Here is a 20,396-nt window from a genome sequence, read left to right as displayed (position 1 = left end):
AACCAGTGACCGCTGCTACCCTCGGCTCCTGAGCATGGACACAGGGAGAATCAGGATTGGGTGCAAGCCCTGGGCACCCTTGAGTGTCCTTATGCTGGAGGGAGTGTGACATTACATAGCAAGTAAAAGACACCATGACAGGTGGAGAGAGAGAAGGCAGAAGAAGGGAAACAGCAATTTTGGCCTGCGTTTTGAACCAGAAACCCAGGATTTTCATTTTGCCCTGGGTCCTGCAATTTAGGTAGCTGGTGGGGCATCCTGGGATTCCCATTAGATCACAAGCTCTCTTTCCCAAAACACACGAACATTCATTTAGTACTGAGTCTGGCAATGACCATGCAATATCTATTTAGTCACTGGATAAACACATGAATTTAGTTATTCATTCATCAAGGCTTCTGGGGCACCTACAAAATGCCAGGGGCTCTGCTGGGTCCTGGCATACTGACAGAAATGTTTAAACACCCCCAGGGGCACAGGTGTGGCCCTTCAAAGGGGAAAGAGAGGATGCTAGTTGAGGCCCAGGGCAAGTCTTCAAAACAAGTGTGTTAACTCTTGTTACTGGATCATAGAGAGGCCCTAAGGTTTTGGGGGAAGGGGCCTTCAGGTGGGGAGTCCAGTATTTACCCAACCAGTATTAGAGTATTTCCTGGAATACTTGGGCCAGAATATCAGTTGGATAAATTCTGCCTTCATTGAGGTACAAAAGAGCTAAGGGCCCACCCTTACGGGGCTTGCATTCTAACAGAGATGACGGGTAGGAGCTGCTACCTAATTTTTAGGGCCCTATGCAGGATGAAAATGCAAGGCCTCTTGTTATAAAATTATTAAGAATTTCAAGATGGTATGGTGACTAGACTTATCATGGCAATCATTTTGAAATGTATAGAAATATCAAATCATTTTGTTGTGTAACAGGAACCAACATAGTGTTGTAGGTTAGAAAGTGAAAGTGACTCAGTCATGTCCAACTCCTTGCGACCCCATGGACCCCAGTCCATAGAATTCTCCAGGCCAGAATACTGGAGTAGGTAGCTGTTCTCTTCTCCAGCAGATCTTCCTGAAGCAGGGATCTAACTGGAGTCTCCTGCATTGCAGGCAGATTCTTAACCAGCTGAGCTACCAGGGAAGCTCCAATTGTAGGTCAGATCTACTTCAAAAACAAACTCATAGAAAAAGAGACCAGATTTGTGGTTACTAGAGGTGGGGACTAAGGGGGAGGGGGAATGAAATGAAGGTGGTCAAAAGGTACAGACTCCCAGGTTATAAGAAAAATAAGTACTAGGGATTTAATGTGCAGCATGGTAAATAAAATTAACACAGCTGGACATTATACATAAAAACTGAGAGAGTAACTTCTGAGAGTTCCATCACAAGGAAACAAATTTTTTCTGCTTCTTTAATTTTGTGTCTGTATGAGATGGTGGATGTTCACTAAACATTCTGTGGTCATCATTTCATGATGTATGTAAGTCAAACCATGATGCAGTACACCTTAAATCTATACAGCACTGTATATCAGTTATATATCAATAAAACTGGAAGAAAAGATGAAATAAAGGTGACTGTCAAAGGCATATATAAAAAAAGAAGACTTCCAAGATAGTGAGAGCAGAGAGCATGGACCCAAGTGTGGGCCCTTGAAGGGTGGGGCTGGTGTGGCTGAAAGGGCTGTAAGAACCCAGACTTGAGCTGACCGTGGCATGGACTCGGTTGTAGATGGGTGGTGAGAGACTCAGGATGCATTTTGAAGGTAAATCCTAAAGAACTGGCAGTGGGATGTGAGAGAAAGAGGGGTTGACAATGACTCGAGGGCCTGGTGCTTAGCCGCTGAGCAGACGGCAGCATCTTTAAAATCACGGCGCACGTGCAGGAGCAGTAGGGCAGCGGGAAAAGGCGGTCAGTGCATTCTTGGCGTTGAAGTTCAAGCTCAGTGCTCGGAACTTCACGGCCCTGTCTGTTTTCTCACGGATGCTTTCTTCCTACTGCTACAGTGTGGCGGTCCTCCCGCTCCAAGGGCACAGGGCTGGGCTCTGCTTTTGTTGTTGCTGGTGTTTTGTTTTGTCTTTTTCACGGAAAAAGTTTTCTGCAAGTTTGGTAGCTGATTTGGGATCTGCCTGGGAGGGCCGATAGAGGACAACTGGGGTGAGATTCTCTTCATGAAAAGAAGAAAATGAGAAAAATTCTAGCTTTTGTTTAGGGATGACCACCCCAAGTCACCCAGTGTTGGGGTCTGGGCAGACCAGGATCCCAGTAACTGTCCTCATCGTGATGCGAAAGTTTTGGGAGGGGCTTCAAACTAACTAGAAACCTCGATAGGAGACCTGAAGCATGAAGGGAGGGGTCCTGGATGTCCTGACCCCTGGGAGGGTGATCAGATCAGTCCCCATCCTGGCTTCAGGCCAGTCAGTCACTGTCCAGGAGTCCTAGCCTAGGCCTGGCTTGCCCTGCACATCTGGGGCCCCACGCAGGCTTGCAGGGGGCAGGGCGGGCCCCCTGGTTCCTCTAGTGCCCATGTCAAGGGGCATCCTGGGAAGTAAGCTCTGGGGTCTTTGGTGGGCATAGCTTATTTATAGCATCTAAATATTTACCCATATGGCCTATGAGTTTCCATATGAACCTTGGCCCTGGGCCCCACAAATATTAGGAGTGGGTCTACCCCCAGGGATATCAAGGACTTGTTAGGAACTCTTGTGCAGATCTCTGAGGCAATCGTTTGCATTGTATCCTTGATGGGAATTGCTGGAATATTCAATGTGATGAGTTCAACTGATTAAAGGAGAGCACCTTAAAAACAATTAAAAAAAAATTTCAAAGTATGATTACAGTGTGATTATGCCCGAAGGAGATGATCTGAGCATTGGAAGCTACTGAATTGCGTTGGTTGTGTGTATTTGCGATGTGTGGCTGTGAGACGTGGGAATGTGGTTGCTTCCTATGCGGTGTGGGAACCATCTGGAAACCAGGCGGTGGCCAGATCCCATTTCTGCCCCACGGGCGGGATCAGAGCAGGTTCTAAAGACTCTGGCTACAGGTGCCAGCCTCACACAGGATGTGCTCTGCTGCCACTTTCTCCTAAGTCAGGTGGAGTCTACCCTCGATTCATTCATTGGTTTTTTTTTTTTTTTTTTGGCTGTGATGCATGGCTTGTGGGATCTTAGTTCCCTCACCAGGGATCAAACCCCAGCTTCACAGTGAAAGCACCAAGTCCTAACCAATGAACCGCCAGGGAATTCCCAACCTTGGATTTGGTTTATCTAGATGAACAAGAAGGTTTTTGTCTGGCGTCAGGACAATTAAAGAGGTCTTACTGTCTTCTTTCCCTGTTTCTCCTCCCTAATCTATATGGGGCTAAGCTGTGGTCCTAGGAGTAGGGAGGGAAGCTTGTTCCAGGGTAATTTCACCTTCGTTGTCTGAGCAGGGCTTGGCCAGGTCCAGTGCTATGTTAGGGATTTCTCTAGTCTAGGGATCCCCAACCTACAGGCCCTGGACAGCTTCCCATCTGTGGTCTGTTAAGAACCAGGCTGCACAGCAGGAGGTGAGTGGCGGGCCAGTGGGTGAAGCTTCATCTGTATTTACAGCTGCTCCCCATCACTCACGTTACTGCCTAAACTCTGCCTCCTGTCAGATCAGTGTCATTAGATTCTCACAGGAGCCAGAACGCTATTGCTTGAATCCTCCTGAAACCATCCCCTCCACCGCCTGACCCCTGCTGTCCATGGAAAAATTGTCTTCCATGGAACCAGTCCCTGGTGCCAAAAAGGTTGGGGACCACTGCTCAGGTCAACAGGACCTGTGGGCGATTAAACCTTCTGCTACAGATTTAAGCTGTAACCTCCCCAACCACATATAAGAAAGAAGAAAAAGCAAACAAATTAGTGTGGAGAATCCCATTGTCCTGGGGTGTGGTCACAGCAGGAACTAGCAGCATGGCACTGGACGGGCTGGAGACCCCTGCAGGAATGGGACCCTGGCCCCACGTGACTGGGTCAGGGATTCCAACATTCCCAGCAGGAAATTCGTGTGCTTGGGACAGTCCCTCCTTAACCTGGTTCGGTGGCTGATGGTGAGCACCCTCACCTTCCAAGAGGGGAGAGATATACTTTGTTGGAAAAGAGGTGCATCTCTTGGAAGAATTTTAAATCAGTTTTGCAAGTTGTGAAATAGAACTCACAGTTTGCCCAGCAGGGCAAACATCAAAATAGGGAAGAAAAGTAAAAACTTAGGCACTCTGATAAAAGCCCACTTGTGATGGCTTTAGAATAATCCTTTTTTTGAGGAAGTCCAAGTAATAATAATCTATGTCATCCCCCAAACTCTGGTCAAGCTCCCTCTCTAAATGTGGCTTCTATTCCCACATCAGATCTTTTTGAGCTGCTCATATAAACCCTAGGCAGCATTGGACAAATCCAAGTAGCTGAAAAAAGGGAAATAATATGTTTACATTTTAAAATTTAGCTTAGAAGTGTCTGTTTCTTTCAAACTGATCCCCCAGCACCACTTATATTGTTATGTGATTAAAGGCTCATATGAATACCCACAGTCCCTCTGCAGACTAGCAAGCATGAGTAGAGTGAAAACTGATTTTAATTGTAAAACACTCTGCTTGAGTTATGAGTTACAGGCATAATCAGAATACCACAATTTCTTGAAGTTTTTATTGATATTACTGTAGTAGTTTTTTTTTTTTTTTTTTAATGTTACATTTAACACTCTCTAATAGTAGATTAGTCAGTGCCTTAAAATTTCCCTTTTGAGGAAACTCAGGCTCCCTGTTGAAGAAATTCTATTTAAATTACATTGTTTCCAATTCTCTCTGTGCCAGGATCAATGTCAGGCCCTTGGCTGCTGTTGGCCTTGGCTGTTGTTCATCCCATGCCACAAAAAAGAGCCAACACGTATGGTTTCAGGCGGTGTGTAATGTGCATCAGCTTATGTAATTTTTGTGACCCTGTTAAATGGATGACGTTATAGTCTTCATTCCTGACTATAAAGAAAGGTGAGAGGCTTTTTGATGATGCAGTTTTGATTTGCATTTCTCTAATTATTAGAGATGTTGAGCATCTTTTCATGTGTTGGTTGGCTATCTGTGTGTCTTCTTTAGAGAGGGGTTTATTTTAGGTCTTCCACCCATTTTTTTATTGTGTCATTTGTTTTTGTTTTTTGATGTTGAGCTACATGAGCTCTTTGTATGTTTTGGAGATTAATTCCTTGTCAATTGCTCTGTTTGCAAATATTTTCTCACACTCTGGGGATGGTCTTTTTGTTTTGTTTATGGTTTCCTTTGCTGCGCAAAAGCTTTTAAGTATGTCCCATTTGTTTATTCTTATTTTCATTATTCTAGGAGGTGGTCAAAAAAGATCTTGCTGCGATTTATGGCAAAGTGTTCTGCCTCTGTTTTCCTCTAAGAGTTTTATAGTGTTTGGTTTTACAATGAGAGGTAAAGCACCTTGGCCCACATCTAACCCAGCTAGTAGGGCGTCAGAGGAGTAAAAGCCCTGGTCGACCAGAATCCAGAGCCCTTGCTCAGCATACCCTACTGCCTCCTACGTTCTGTGCTCATGACAGTTCCCCATCATATCAGGGTCACTGACCTTGGGACAATCTACGGGGAGACACTAGCCCTGCCCCAATGCTGTTGAAACTGAAGAAGGGTGAACCTTGGTTTACATTTATTCTCCCAGGCCTTGCCCCTTAGGACCTCACCCATTAGCACTTCATCATTAGCACCTCACCCATTAGCACCTCAAATCCACCCTCTGGGGCAGGTGAAAACTTGTATTCAAGTTGAAGAAAACCCTTAGATTTTCTTGTAAGTGGACTAAAAAGAACTTTTGAGGTTTGATTCACCTTTTTTTTTTTCTTTTCCTGTTTCTAGTTCACTGAAATGAAAGAGACTCAGATATCAGAACTGCCTGAATGTCTCTGTCTAGTAGCAAAGATTTTCCTGAAGCTTCATTGCACATATCCATTTCTGAGGCTAGGTATTGGGGAGCCTCAAACTCAGAGGCAGCTGGGTGACTGCAGGGTACCCCTCCTCATCACCCTCCCGCCAGGGGGACCCTGGAAGTCGGGGAAACTTACGCAGGAGATACTCAGCTGTATCCTGTTCGTAGTCAGCATCTTCGGGGAAGTGATCAATTTTCTTGCACACGCCTCGGAAAGCCCCTGTGGAAACAAGTGTGGCCCTGAGTCGGGGGAGGGGGGCAGAAAGAACACCTGGGCCCAGCCTGGGGCTTCTCCTCTCCCACAGTGAAGATCCTTCAGACTTGGTGGTTCTGCCTTGGTGGGTCAATCAGCATCTTTCTTGGGGCACAAAAAGGAGATTAGCAGAGGAAAAAAATAAATAAAGCTGGAGACAGAAACTTTCTGCTTAGATTTTGCATGATCCTGGGATCTATTTAGAAGGGCAAAGAGCTAGGAAGCATAAGCATTCATCATGAGAGCTGTTATTTTTTCCCCAGTCAATGAGGGGAAAGGGGAAAAGAAAGTGGAATATACACGTGTGTGTGTGCATGTGCGTGCTAAGTTGCTTCATCGTGTCTGACTCTTTGCGACCCCATGGACTGTAGCCTGCCAAGCTCCTCTGCCCATGGGATTCTCCAGGCAAGAATACTGGAGTTGGTTGCCATTTCCTCCTCCAGGGGATCTTCCCGACCCAGGGATCGAACATGTGTCTCCTGTGGCTCCTGCTGAGCCACCGGGGAAACCCAGTGGGTAGACATATATGTGTGTGTATATATATTTATATATAAAATCTTATCGTCCCATTTTACAGATGAAGCAACTGGCCAATAGCATTGTGCTTAGGGACTTCCCTGGTGGTCCAGTGGTTAAGGATCCACCTTGCAATGCAGAAGACTTGGGTTCAATCCCTGGTCAGGGGAACTAAGACCCCCTCATGCTTCAACAAAGCCCCAAGGAGCCAAATAAATAATTTTGGGGGGAATGGGAGAGAGACTCGTGAGGGAAGGGATATATATTAATATATAGTTATGACTGATTCAAGTTGTTGTATGGCAGAAACCAACACAACATTGTAAAGCAATAATCTTCCAATTAAAACACAAAACAAAACTGTGCTTGCGCTCAAATGCGTAAGAGGTGAGCCAGAACACAGTCAAGGTCTGCTGGCTCCTCGGTGTGGATTCCAGGCACGGATTCGGAGTAACCCGCTCTCTCTGATAGATAACACAGGATAGTCCCCTTTAATGATCCCCTTGCCTGGAACCACAGCCCCTTGCTGGGCTCTGCTGTGCAGCTCACTCCTTCAGGAGGACAGAATTGCACGGGTATATCCTGGGGAAACAACAGTCAGCATTCTCTTTCCTTTTCTTCCTTCGCCATCAGCCTGAGTTAACTCATTGCGGGTGTTTGATAATCGTTGTGGGTGTTTGTTAACTAGCCAATTAGCCAGTCTCCAGGGCAGTTAATGGCTCTGCCAGTTCTCATAAATGACAAACAATTTCAGAACCTCTCACCACAACACAGTGTGAAATTATGCCTTATTGTTCTTGTCTCTGCCCGTAGAGATGGCGTGGAGGTGAGGGGCCAGGTGGTGTCGAGGACCGCAGACAAGGCTTATATTCACACACAGCTGGGCTTATATTTTCAGAGTAGTTACTGTAAGAAATAAGATCATATATGAAGTAAGATAATTTTTGCAAAGCTCTAGGCGCATCATTATAATGGCTAGCACCTTTGAAGTGCTTCCAGTGGGCAAGGCACAGAGCTAAAACCTACATTCTTCTCATTTACTCTCATCCACCACCCTAGGAGGTAGGGACTGTTCACACTGACATTCAATGATGAGCCAATGCAGGATCGCAGAGGAGAGAGAGCTGTCATAGCTGGTGAAGGGAAGAGTCAATATTTGCATCTGGCTTTACCATTACACTATGTCTATTATTATCTGATAATAATAGGAGCGCTATGCATTTTAAAAAACATTTTATTTATTTATTTGGCCCCACAGGATCTTAGTTGTGGCATGCAGGATCTAGTTCCCCAACCAGGGATCGAACCTGGGCCCCCTGCATTGGGAGCACAAAGTCTTAGCCACTGGACCACCAGGGAAGTCCCGTGCCGTGTATATTCTTAAAATTTTAATGAAGTGTAGTTGATTTACAATGTTCTGTTAGTTTCTGCTGTTCACCAAAATGATTCAGTTATATGTGTATATATATAATTTTCATATTCTTTCCATGATGTCTTATTACAGAATATTAAATATAGTTCCCTTTGCTATACAGTAGGACCTTGTTGTTTATCCATTCTATATGTCTCAGTTTGCGTCTGCTAATCCCAAGCTCCCAATCCATCCCTCTCCCTACCATCCCCCGACCCCGACCCTTGGCAACCGCAAGTCTATTCTGTATGTCTGTGCATCTATTTCTGCTTTGTGGAAATTCATTTACGTCATATTTTAGATTCCACATATAAGTAGCATCATATGGTATTTGCCTTTCTCTTTCTGACTTAATTCACTTAGTATGATAATCTCTAGGTTCACCCGTGTTGCTGCAAACAGCATTATTTCATCCTTCTTAATGGCTAAGTAACATCCCCTTGTCACCCCACTCCAGTACTCTTGCCTGGAAAATCCCATGGACGGAGGAGCCTGGAAGGCTGCAGTCCATGGGGTCGCTGAGGGTTGGACACGACTGAGCGACTTCACTTTCACTTTTCACTTTCATGCATTGGAGAAGGAAATGGCAACCCACTCCAGTGTTCTTGCCTGGAGAATCCCAGGGACGGGGGAGCCTGGTGGGCTTCCGTCTATGGGGTCGCACAGAGTCGGACACGACTGAAGTGATTCAGCAGCAGCAGCAGCAACATCCCATTGTGTATACCTACTACACTCTCTTTATCCATTCCTCTGTTGATGGACATTTAGGTTGCTTCCTTGTCTTGAGGAGAGCCATGTATTTAACCCGCACTACAAGTATGCTCCAAACCAGAGGCATTTCACAGAAAATGGCATGCGATATGAGCCCATTCTCTTGGTTTTGATTCTCCACTTACCAGGCATAGAAGGGACTCAGAACCAAGAAGGGGAGTCTTGGAGAGAAGGCTTGAAGACTCAAAGAAATTCTTGGAAGAAGGACAAACTCAGAACTCCTTCCCTGATATTGAGAAAAGGCCTTCCTTTTTCTTGTTTGGATTTGAGAGTTTCAGCCAGATTCCTGTTTGTTTTTAAGCCCCATCCCCTTCCACCTGGCTGGATAACAAATCAGAATAAGTCACACATGTGAAGCACTTACCGTATACCACATGCCATTCTAAATCCTCTCTAGCACTCAAGACAGCCTGTTGAGGTACCTGGTTTTATGAGCCCTATTTCACAGATGAGGAAATCTATAAAGCAGGTGATTTTCCCAAGGATACAGCTACAAGCGGCACACTCAAATGTAAGTCTTTCAGACTCCAAAGCCAAGTTCATAATCACTACTCAGAACTGCACTCTCTTCAGCACATTTTAGGGTTGTAAGCAAAGTCCTTTGCCAGATGGCTCTATGACCATTTCATGGTCCATCCACTGTTATAAACCAGACCATAGGATGGTGGTTTTTCTATCCACTATGCTTTTTCCAGGGTTTACATCAGGGGCCACTGGGCAGGGCAAGAAGAGTGGTTGTAGGACCACCTATTAATAGCTATTTCACATTCCCAACAAGAGATTTCACAGGAAGGAAAAGTTCAGCTGAAGACTAAATGTGAGAACTACTGAAACAGACCAGTCAGAACCACACGGGACTGGAGGGCTACACACACGCCCGCATCTGCTTGTGAAATGCGCCTTACCTAAGGGGGCTTAAGGCAGCTTGAAGCTAGGATGCAGAGCCAGCGAACACCAGTGGCTCCTGGAGAAACGGTCAAGAATTTTAAGTGGTCTAAAGCGTTGCACCACCTGTTTCGTACAGCCTACGAGCTGAGGCTGGTTTTTGCATATGTAGATGGTTGGAAAAATCAGAAGAAGAATGTTGTTTCATGACACATTAAAAAAAAAAAAAAACTAGATGAAATTCAACTTTCAGAGTCTGCAAATAAAATCGTATTGAAATCCAGCCATGCCCGTTTGTTTACGATTTTTGTGCCAAAATGGCAGAGCTGAGTAGTTGTGGTAGAGACAGCAAAGCCAAAATTATTGACTGTTTGCCTAAGGAGGCTTCCCAGGTGGCTCTAGTGGTAAAGAAGCCACCTGCCGATGCGAGGGACATAAGAGATGTGCGTTTGATCCCTGAGTTGGGAAGATCCCCGAGAGGAGGGCATGGCGACCCACTCTAGTATTCTCGCCTGAAGAATCCCAAGGACAGAGGAGCCTGGTATGTTATAGTCCATGAGGTTGCAAAGAGTCAGACACAGACTGTGTACAAACTGCGGTGGGGGCAAAGTGGGAAACAAATGGGCCTTCTTGGGGCTGGAGAACTTAATCCAAGCTGGAGCTTCTGAAGCAGATAATGTTCATCTAGGGCAATTGGACTGAAGAATGTTCTGTTTGGTGTGTTTGTTTGTTTATGTTCTGTTTTTCACTTGTATTTTATTATATTTTGATTTTAAATTTTATTAATATTTTTAAATTAATTATTTTTGGCTGTGTTGGGTCATATTTGATGAAGGGCTTTCTCTAGTTGGGTAGACTTAGGGGTAGGTGGCCACTCTCTTTGCAGTAGCTTCTCTTGTTGCAGAGCATGGGCTGTAGGGCACGCGGGCTTCAGTAGTCATGGCTCCCGGGCTCTAGAGTTCAGGTTCAACAGTTGTGACTCATGGGCTTAGTTGCTCCTGAACATGTGGAATCTTCCCAGACCAGGGATCGAACCCATGTCCCCTGCACTGGCAGGTGGATTCTTTATCATTGGACCACCAGCGAAGTCCTGTATATTTTTATAAGTTAAGTATATCGCTGCAATTTAAAATTCAGGATATGTCCCAGGAAAATCTGATTTGCAGCTTCTCTTGAACAATGGGGCGCTCTGTCCCACGTGTCCATGTGGAAACAATCCCCAGCAGCTGGGCATCAGTAACCCCTCCCCTGCTTTGGACTGGATGTGAGTTTCTCTAGTTGGCCAAAGTCCCCACCCGGCTCTACATCACTTGAGCTACCTGTGGCGAATTACCGCTCCAAATCTCAATTTCTTCTTCTTCTACAGGATGAAGATAATAACAATAATAACTTCATGAGGTTGTCATGAGAATTAATCGAGGCTGTAATAGTAGTGCTGTACTCAGCAGTTTCTACAGAACTCTTTTAATCAGGCAATGACGAAAGGCACTTAGTATAGTTCCTGGCACATAGTAAGAACTCAATAAATTATAACTATTCCTACCATTGGCTTGGGGAGGTATTTTAGGACCAGAAGAGACACATTGGTGCCATGATGAGATTTTAAAAAGCAATACAAAAGGAAAGGGAATCAAGAATTTCCCTGAGGAAGACTCCACACTGAAAATGAAGCTGCTGGCACCATAAGTCATACACTCATCAAAAAGTGAACTTGGCCATTCGTACAAGTAGCATATTGCCAGCTCCCAGAAATAACCACTGTTTAGCATTTCTGTATGATTCCTTCCAGCCTTCTCCCCACACCCCCCAGGCTGTAACACACAAATAGTTTTTTTTTTTAAATAAAGATTTTGCTGTTCTTATTCTCACTTATATTTTCTCATCAGTATTTCCCCACATCAGTAAAATCTAAGGAAAACAAAGGATGGGATTGGACTTGCCCATGAATTGCAGAGGATGGAACCAAGAGAGATGCTGAAAACAGGTACCCTGCGAGGATGAAGTCGGGATACAGAGATAAGCACTGTCCTAGTACAGCTGAGGCTAAGACACTGGGGCTGAGAGAAGCAGAAACCAGGAATGTGGTACACCAGGAGAGGGCTCGGTGGTGCTTGGTCTAGGAGACAGACCAGCGGTTACAGGTGAGAGGGGATGGGAACCCCAAGTAGAGCACATAGGGAGCTAGGCTGTGAGCACTCACAGACCTCAGGACCCCCAAAAGAGCTTTGGAATGACAGGGAGACCCAAGACAGATTTCCTGAAGTGTTGAAGTGTAATTACAGGGACTGGATTTGGGGTGACAACAAGACTCATCCTGCAGAGAAGTTTACACTAATAGCTCATCCCTGGCTCTGACAATAGAAGAATACTTCTTTCCTATGAGGAAGACACCTCCTTTAAACCAACAATCCTTTTCAAAGGTCAAACCCTAGAAATAGTCCCATTACAATCAAGAATGAGATATGAATGCCCACAATTGCCTCTCTTATGTACCATGGTTCTACAAGCTCCAATACAAGAAGAAATAAAACAGAATTAAGAGTTATACACGATAAAAAATAGGGTAAAATTATCATTTCTTTCCAGGTGATCGAATTGTCTATTTGGTAATGGAAGCTGGAGGCAATTCACTATGAAAAAAATAGTAGAATGAATGAAAGAAGTCAGGAAGGTGGCTCCTGGTAAGATATTAAACCATAAAACAAAGCTGTAATAATTAAGTCATTGTGGTACTGACATTGACAAAGTACATTTATTAGGATATTTTTTCAAAGCAGAGAAATGTTAGAAAGAAAATAAGGAGCAATCCATTATTCTGTATTCAGATAACCCCTGTTAAACTAAAAGAATATATGTATGTAGTTAGAAAATTCAAACAGTATATATAGAAAAGGCATAAGATTAAAGGAAAAGCGCTTCCTTCATCACCCAAAATTCTCTCACTTGATAACTTCGTAGAATGATTTCTGTTAACTGAATGTTGAATGAAATCATGTCTAAACTGAGATCTGAAGGTTAATTAAAAGTTAATCAGAGTAAGGGAGGTGTGTGGCTCCAGGCAGAGTGGAATAACTTGTGAGATGATGAGAGGGAGTGAGTGAAAGAAAAACTCCTTTGGGTCCTCTGAGTGATTCAGGGTGTTAAGAGGATCGATGGTGGCTGGTCTGGGAGACAGATCCAGTAGCCACTGGTGACAGGTGATAAGGTGATGGATACCTGGGGTAGGGCAGGCATGAGAACTGGGCTGTGAAGATTGATTGCTTCAACCTCCCGCTCTCTCCCTCCCTCCCTCCCTCCTTCCTTTCCTTCTTTCCATCCTTCCCCCAAATTTATCAAACACCCACAGTGTACCAGAGCTGTTTTAAGTCCTAGGAATTGACTAGTGGCCAAGACAAAGAAGATTCTGGTCCTCAGAATTTATATCCTCGCTGGAAAAGAGAGTCTATAGACTATTCAATAAAAGAATAAGATAACTTTGCTGTAAAGAAACCCTACAGGATGATGTGATGGTGGGGGAGATGGTTGGCAACTTGGGGCAGGGTGGTCCAGGGGAACATATGAGCTCAGACCTGAATACAGAGAAGGAGTCAGTGGTGTGAAGAGCGGGAGAAAGGGTTTTCCAGGCCAAGGGCAGTGCAAGTGCCAAGGCTCTGGGGTTGGGAATGAGCTTGGGGAACAGAAAGGAGGCCAGTGGGTGGAAGAGGGCTTCTTGTGGGGGTGTTACTGGGTCCATCAGCTGCCCTTCAAGCTGTGCCTTCAGCACTGAGGTCTATGGAATATCTCGGAGGTTGGGTTGCACAAGGACCAAGGTCACCTCCATCTCTTCCTTAGGGTTGGGGCAGCCTAAAGGACCTACATGGCCTTGAGGGTCGGGGTAGCCTAAAGGACCTACATGGCCTTGAGGGTCGGGGTAGCCTAAAGGACCTACATGGCCTTGAGGGTCGGGTAGCCTAAAGGACCTACATGGCCTTGAGGGTCGGGGTAGCCCAAAGGATCTACATGGCCTTGAGGGGCTTCCAGACATGCCAGGGAGGCAGCCAGGCTGGGGAGGGAGCCCAGAAAATGGGATGTTTGTGTTTTTAACTCATAAAGCCCTTGTCACATATCTCCAGGGAAAGTGGTGTTTCCACGTTCCCTGGCTCAGTCTCCATCCTGAATATTTCCTTTCAGATCTGAGTACCGTGGGCACCCAGCCTGATCTTGGGAAATGGCCATCAACAATCATGAAGTGGGGATTAGGCTGTTTTGCTTGGAATTTCTTTTTTTTTTTTCTTCAAGTTTTTTAAAACTGAAGCATAGTTGATTTACAGTGCTGTGTTAGTTTACACACACACACACACACACACACATACACACACACACATATATCCATTTTTCTCAGCTTCTTTTCCCTTATAGGTTATTACAAAATATTGAGTATACTTTTCTGGAATTTTTACAAACAGGTCAGATTCTTGTAATTTGGAGAAATAAAGGCTGTACCCTCTAAGAGACGGGAACCCAGAGCACCTTACCTTCCCCCTGCGAAACCTATATGCAGGTCAAGAAGCAACAGTTAGAACCGGACATGGAAAATGGACTAGTTCAAAATTACTCCCTTGATGTGAGTACATCAAGGCTGTATATTGTCACTCTGCTTATTTAACTTATATGCAGTGTACATCATGTGAAATGCCAGGTTGGATGAAACACAAGCTGGAATCAAGATTGCTGGGAGAAATAAAAATAATCTCAGCTATGCAGGTGAGATTGGCACAAAGTGAAGAGAAATGAAAGAACCTCTTGATGAAAGTGAAAGAAAAGAGTGAAAAAGTTGGCTTAAAACTCAACATTCAAAAAACAAAGAGCATAGCATCCGATTTCATCACTTCATGGCAAATAGATGGGGAAACAATGAAAACAGTGACAGACTTTATGTTCTTGCACTCCAAATCACTACGGATGGTGATTGCAGCCATGAAATTAAAAGATGCTTGCTCCTTAGGAAAAAAAAACTATGATGAACTTAGCATATTAAAAAGCAGAGACATCACTTTGCCAACAAAGGTCCACATAGTCAAAGTTGTGGTTTTTCCAATAGTCATGTATGATGTGAGAGTTGGACCATAAAGAAGGCTGAGCACCGAAATTGATGCTTTCAAATAATTGTGGTGCTGGAGAAGACTCTGGAGGGTCCTTTGGACTGCAAGGAGATCCAACCAGTCAATCCTAAAGGAAATCAATCCTGAATATTTATTGAAAGGACTGATGTTAAAGCTCCAATACTTTGGATCACCTAATATGAAGAACCAACTCACTGGAAAAGACCCTGATGCTGGGAAAGATTGGGGGCAAGAGGAGAAGAGGGCGACAGAAAATGAGATAGTTGGATGGCATCACCAATGGACTTGAGTTTGAGCAAACCCCGGGAGATAGTGAAGGACAGGAAAGCCTGGCATCCCATGGGGTCACAAAGAGTCAGACACGACTGAGCAACTGAACAACACCTCTTTAGCAGGTACATATTTGACTTAGAAAGAGGTTGTCCAGTGGCACAGTCATAGGAACAAAGCTTTGGAGCCCTCAGGCCTGAGTTCAAATCTCTGTTCCACCACTTACTAACTCATTGGTTGAGCGACCTTGGATGAGTTATTTATTCCACTGAGCCTTGGTCTCCTGTAAGAAAACAATAATCTGCAAATAACTTCTCAAAGAAATAAGTATGTTACCTGCTGTTTGTTTAGATGTGCCCTGTGCCACGCGTCAAGTTAAGGGATCTTTGTGTAGTACTTGCAACCCCATGAAGCGGGCACTCCTGCTGGTTGTAGACTGGAGTGAGGAGCGTGGATTCAGGAGCCAAAATGCCTGACTGTGAGAGCTGGCTGTGTTGCAAGTTACTGAACTTACGTGTATCTCAGTTTCCTGTCTGTAATCTGAGAATACTGGTGGTATATAGCTTGTGGGGTTAAATGAGGATTAAAAGAGTTAATGTTTGTCTAGAGCTTTAGATTGATGGTTACTATTATGTGTGTGTTAATCCAATCACTCCATTTATAGACAGGAAACCTGAGGCCTAAAACCAAGGTCTGTCTAACTTCAGAGCCTGAGGTCTTAGCAAAATCCCCTAAATGGTACTAACATGGTGCTGAGCCCCAAGAACAGCGTTAACAAACAACAGCTTCTGGGACTTCCTTGGCAGTCCAGTGGTTCAGGCTCGAAGCTTGCAATGCAGGGGACGCAGGTTCAATCCCTGGTTGGGGAACTAAGATCCTGCATGCCACATTGTGTGACTCCTATTGCATCCCATCCCCCGCCAAAAAAAAAAAAAAAAACCCCAAACCAAGGGACAGCTATTAATGTTGTTACTAACTATTTGGGGCACAGGGGGAAAGGAAGCCATGGGGAAGCTGGAGATCGTGTCTTCTCCCTGCCACCCTCACATGGACATGTCTATACATGCACAGACCTGTGTGTGGGCGTGTGCACACGTGTGATTCCCACATAGAGATGAGCCAGGCAGGAAGCCTGAGGAGCCGCCACACCCCGGCAGGAACAGGCCTAGACTGCCGGCTGTACCACGTTTGGGCAAGGGCCCGACAGAGCTTTTCTGGGTCAGCTAAAGACAGCTCTGATTTCAGTGGTTTTGGCTTCAAGATGGGAAATACCAGACCCAGAGCAGAAAGACCAGGGGAAGTGAGAGAGTCATTCAAATCAAATCAACCATCCTTTTTTCAAGTTTGCAGTCCTGAAGGGAGACCCTGAATGGAGGGCAGTTGTCCACAGGATGTCCATCCTCTGAAGGGAGGAGATCAGTCTGGCAGAGCCCCTCAGTGGTCTTCAGGTGGGTCTCCTACCATCCACCTCCTGCAGACTGTGAGCAGCCCATGTTGATAGTCCTGGGGCAGAATTTGGTGGCTGTGGCACCATCTGACCTGACAAAGGATTACTTCTGAGCAGTCTCTGGACAGTGACCATGTGTTCAGGTTGAGGGTGGATGCTCCTAGCCAGCCCCACCCAGCCCAGCATCAATGCCCAGAACCTGGTCCAGCCCAGAAACACAGCCAAGCCAGTGCCTGGACCTTGGCACCCATTCCATTTGGCTGCTGCAGTCAAATGTCAGGCCCCTGAACTCCAGCTCAGAATGAAAACCGAGGCTCACTTGAGACGAGGGATCTGGGTCCAGTGATATATGTCTTTTGTTAAATGCTCATTGTGATGAATCTGCCTTGAGAAATCAGGAAAGAAGAACAAACATCAAGTCTGTGCCCTGAAAGTACTTGTGTTAAGAAAGCAAAAACCACCACCTGATGGTAAAGATGCTTGGGTTCCTGATATTAAAGCAGATCTTTATTACAGAAGATCAGATCAGATCAGATCAGTCGCTCAGTCGTGTCCGACTCTTTGCAACCCCATGAATCACAGCACGCCAGGCCTCCCTGTCCATCACCAACTCCCAGAGTTCACTCAGACTCACGTCCATTGAGTCAGTGATGCCATCCAGCCATCTCATCCTCTGTCGTCCCCTTCTCCTCCTGCCCCCAATCCCTCCCAGCATCAGAGTCTTTTCAAATGAGTCAACTCTTCGCATGAGGTGGCCAAAGTACTGGAGTTTCAGCTTTAGCATCATTCCTTCCAAAGAAATCCCAGGGCTGATCTCCTTCAGAATGGACTGGTTGGATCTCCTTGCAGTCCAAGGGACTCTCAAGAGTCTTCTCCAACACCACAGTTCAAAAGCATCAATTCTTTGGTGCCCAGCTTTCTTCACAGTCCAACTCTCACATCCATACATGACCACAGGAAAAACCATAGCCTTGACTAGACGAACCTTTGTTGGCAAAGTAACGTCTCTGCTTTTGAATATGCTGGGTACCTTGAAACAGTGCTTCCCAACATGGGATGCACATGGGGATTTCAGGGGTTGAGGGCACAGCTGGAAAATGCTGATCTTAGTTTCTGAAGATTCTGAATCTTTCTGAAGATTCTTACTTAATTAGCCTGGACATCTGGAGTTTGTAAAGCTGCCCAGATAAGTATAACTGATCAACTAAGGTTGAGACTCATAGCCTTCAGGGGAGCTCACTTAAGAATAGGGACCGGGACTTTTCTGGTGGTCCAGTGGTTAAGAACCTGACTTGCAGTGCAAGAGATGCAAGTTCACTCCCTGGTCCGGGAAGATCCCACGTGCCTCGGGGCAACCAAGCCTGTTGGCCACAAGTACTGAAGCCCGTGGACCAGAGAGCCCGTGCTCTGTAACAAGAGAAGTCACCCCAATGAGAAGCCCGTGCGCCATGACAATCGCCGCAACTAGAGAAAGCCCGCGAGAAGCAGTGAAGACCCAGAGCTGCCAAAAATAAATAAATAAAAATAGGGACCATCATTTCATAGCAAATAATAAAATTCAAGGTTGTTCTTCCAGCCTTATCTTGAAAATAGAATCATCACTAGTGAGACTATGTTTATTTTGTCTTATCTTTTCTAACTATACACTACAATGAACCCAAAAGTCAGTTATGTGGATTTTTTGGTGGGAGGGGGCAACCTTTGTCTGATACAATCGCATGATGGTGCAATATGAAATCCTTCGCTTTCCCAGCTGGATTATAAAGTTTGACTTTCGGAGCCGGATCATAAAGTGGGTCACTTTTGCGAAAAATGTTTGAGCACGTCATCATTTTCTCAAGGGCTCCTCTTGATCCTTTGATATTCAAATGGCTGGGATGCGCCTATCACATCATCACTCTTGTTGGGTTTCTCTTCTCCCATTGTTAACCGGCGCCCTTCTGCGCGGGCTCTTGGTCGCCCTTGGCTGGCATGTCACCCCACGCCACCAAATCCCCAACAACCCTCACATCCATCTCGTGAAGTCCTGACTATGCTGCAAGACACCCATTCTCACTTTGCAGTCATTTTTGCCTCCTATTTGCGTGGTTTGGTCACATGTCGACATGAGCTGGCAATCAGAGAGAGGCTGCCTGGCCACGACCATGAACCACAGGGTATTCAACGGGGGTGCGGTGGGATGGGGCTGGGGGTGTGTTTGAGCAGAGACTGATTTTATGAAAGGTCAGGTCACACATTCACAGTAAGATGGAGTTTGCTGGCTCATCCGTGCAGCCTCGCATGTACAGGATTTGGATAATGAATTCCCCAATAATGAGGACCCTGAACTAGGTGTCTCTGAGCAAGACGCAGCACTTGGGGGTACAGCAATTATGGCTCATGGCTCCTAATAGGAATGAGTGAATTAAGGAGAAATAAACAGGCTCTTCTGAGGCTCCCGAACTGCTGTCAGTGCACATCCAAATTCAGTCTTTTGTTCAACACATGTCTGCCAAGGTGCCTGGTTTGCATTAAGCTGTGTCCTGGGCACACGGGATTCATCAGTGAATGAACAGACTAGGTTCTGGAGCTCAAGGCTGTTATAGCCTAGTGCAGAGGGACCAACAGTGAATGAATAAATAAATGAAACAAAGGTTTCTGTAAAAATGGAAAAGGCGATTTCAAATAGTGATAAATGCCATGAAAATAATAATTTCCAGAGAGAGAGAGTGTCTTGGGAGGGGAGGGAGAGAACTGTAAGATTGGGTGGATAGGGAAGTCTTCTCTGCGAAGATTACCTGAGTGACAAGATTTGAAGATGTGAGGGAAGAACTTTCTAGGAAGAGGGCACCCCAAGTGCAAAGGCCCCAAGGCAGGGTAATATGGAGCGTGTTTCTGGAATCGAGGGAAGTGCAGGGAGCAGAGTAAGGGGGAGACAGGATAAAACCAGGTTCGATGCACGATACTGGATGCTTGGGGCTGGTGCACTGGGACGACCCAGAGGGAGGGTATGGGGAGGGAGGAGGGAGGAGGGTTCAGGATGGGGAACACAGGTATACCTGTGGCAGATTCATTTCGATATTTGGCAAAACAAATACAATATTGTAAAGTTTAAAAATAAAATAAAAAAAAAACAACTAATCTACGGTGAAAGAAATCAGACTACTAAATACCCTGGGAGTTGGGGATGGAGTGATGTAGCAGAGATTAACCAGAAGAACAAAGGAACTTTCTGAGATGTTAGAAACGTTTTAAATCTTATAAAGAGTGGGTCACAAGAGTGCATGCATTAACCCAAACGTAATGAATTACAAAATTTTAAGATTGGTGCATTTCATTGTATATGAATTATTCATAAGTAGAAATATTATATTATAGATAAAGCTGTTATGAACATTTGAATGAAAAAAAAAAAAACAGGTCCACAAAGGAGCCAGAGGATGGAGTCCCTTTGAGGTCAGGGCTGGGAGCTGGAGAGGTGTGTGGTCCCTGCTTCTGGAGGGCTTTACATAGGTGAGAAACACAATCTGATTTACAGTTTTAGAAGATCTCTTAGACGGTGGCAGGGGCTTGCATAGGCGCAGGAAGGGAAGAGCATCATCAGAGGAGTCATTGAAAGCTATCATGAACCTTCTGAAGAAGTAACTGGTGATGGGGGAGGAACAATGATCCAGCCAGAGTCCAGCCACATCCACCCGGAGAGAGATGCCTTATCAAGTGAGTGTCCTGCCTTAGAAGCAAGTACAGAAAGTTGAGCTCAGAGCAGGGGCCTGTGGTGCTGTCTGTCCTTCTCTGCACCAGTTCTAGGTCTGAT

General features: G+C 45.3%; 1 protein-coding gene and 1 non-coding gene across 2 annotated transcripts in view; both read right to left on the bottom strand.

Annotated features, from left to right (window-relative positions):
- The window catches only part of CACNG3 (calcium voltage-gated channel auxiliary subunit gamma 3), a 100,504-nt gene that overhangs the window by 7,305 nt on the left and 72,803 nt on the right, over positions 1-20,396 (bottom strand). The window contains exon 2 of the mRNA XM_061401445.1: positions 6,085-6,168. Coding sequence (XP_061257429.1) covers positions 6,085-6,168 — 84 coding nt within the window. The remainder of the gene's footprint in view (positions 1-6,084; positions 6,169-20,396) is intronic.
- On the bottom strand, positions 8,004-8,076 carry TRNAG-CCC (transfer RNA glycine (anticodon CCC)). Its single transcript has one exon. It is a non-coding gene; the product is annotated as a tRNA-Gly (tRNA).

Source organism: Bos javanicus, chromosome 25 (assembly GCF_032452875.1).
Source record: "Bos javanicus breed banteng chromosome 25, ARS-OSU_banteng_1.0, whole genome shotgun sequence".
In the NCBI taxonomy this organism is placed as follows: domain Eukaryota; kingdom Metazoa; phylum Chordata; class Mammalia; order Artiodactyla; family Bovidae; genus Bos; species Bos javanicus.
This window is presented reverse-complemented; position numbering and strand designations above follow the sequence as displayed.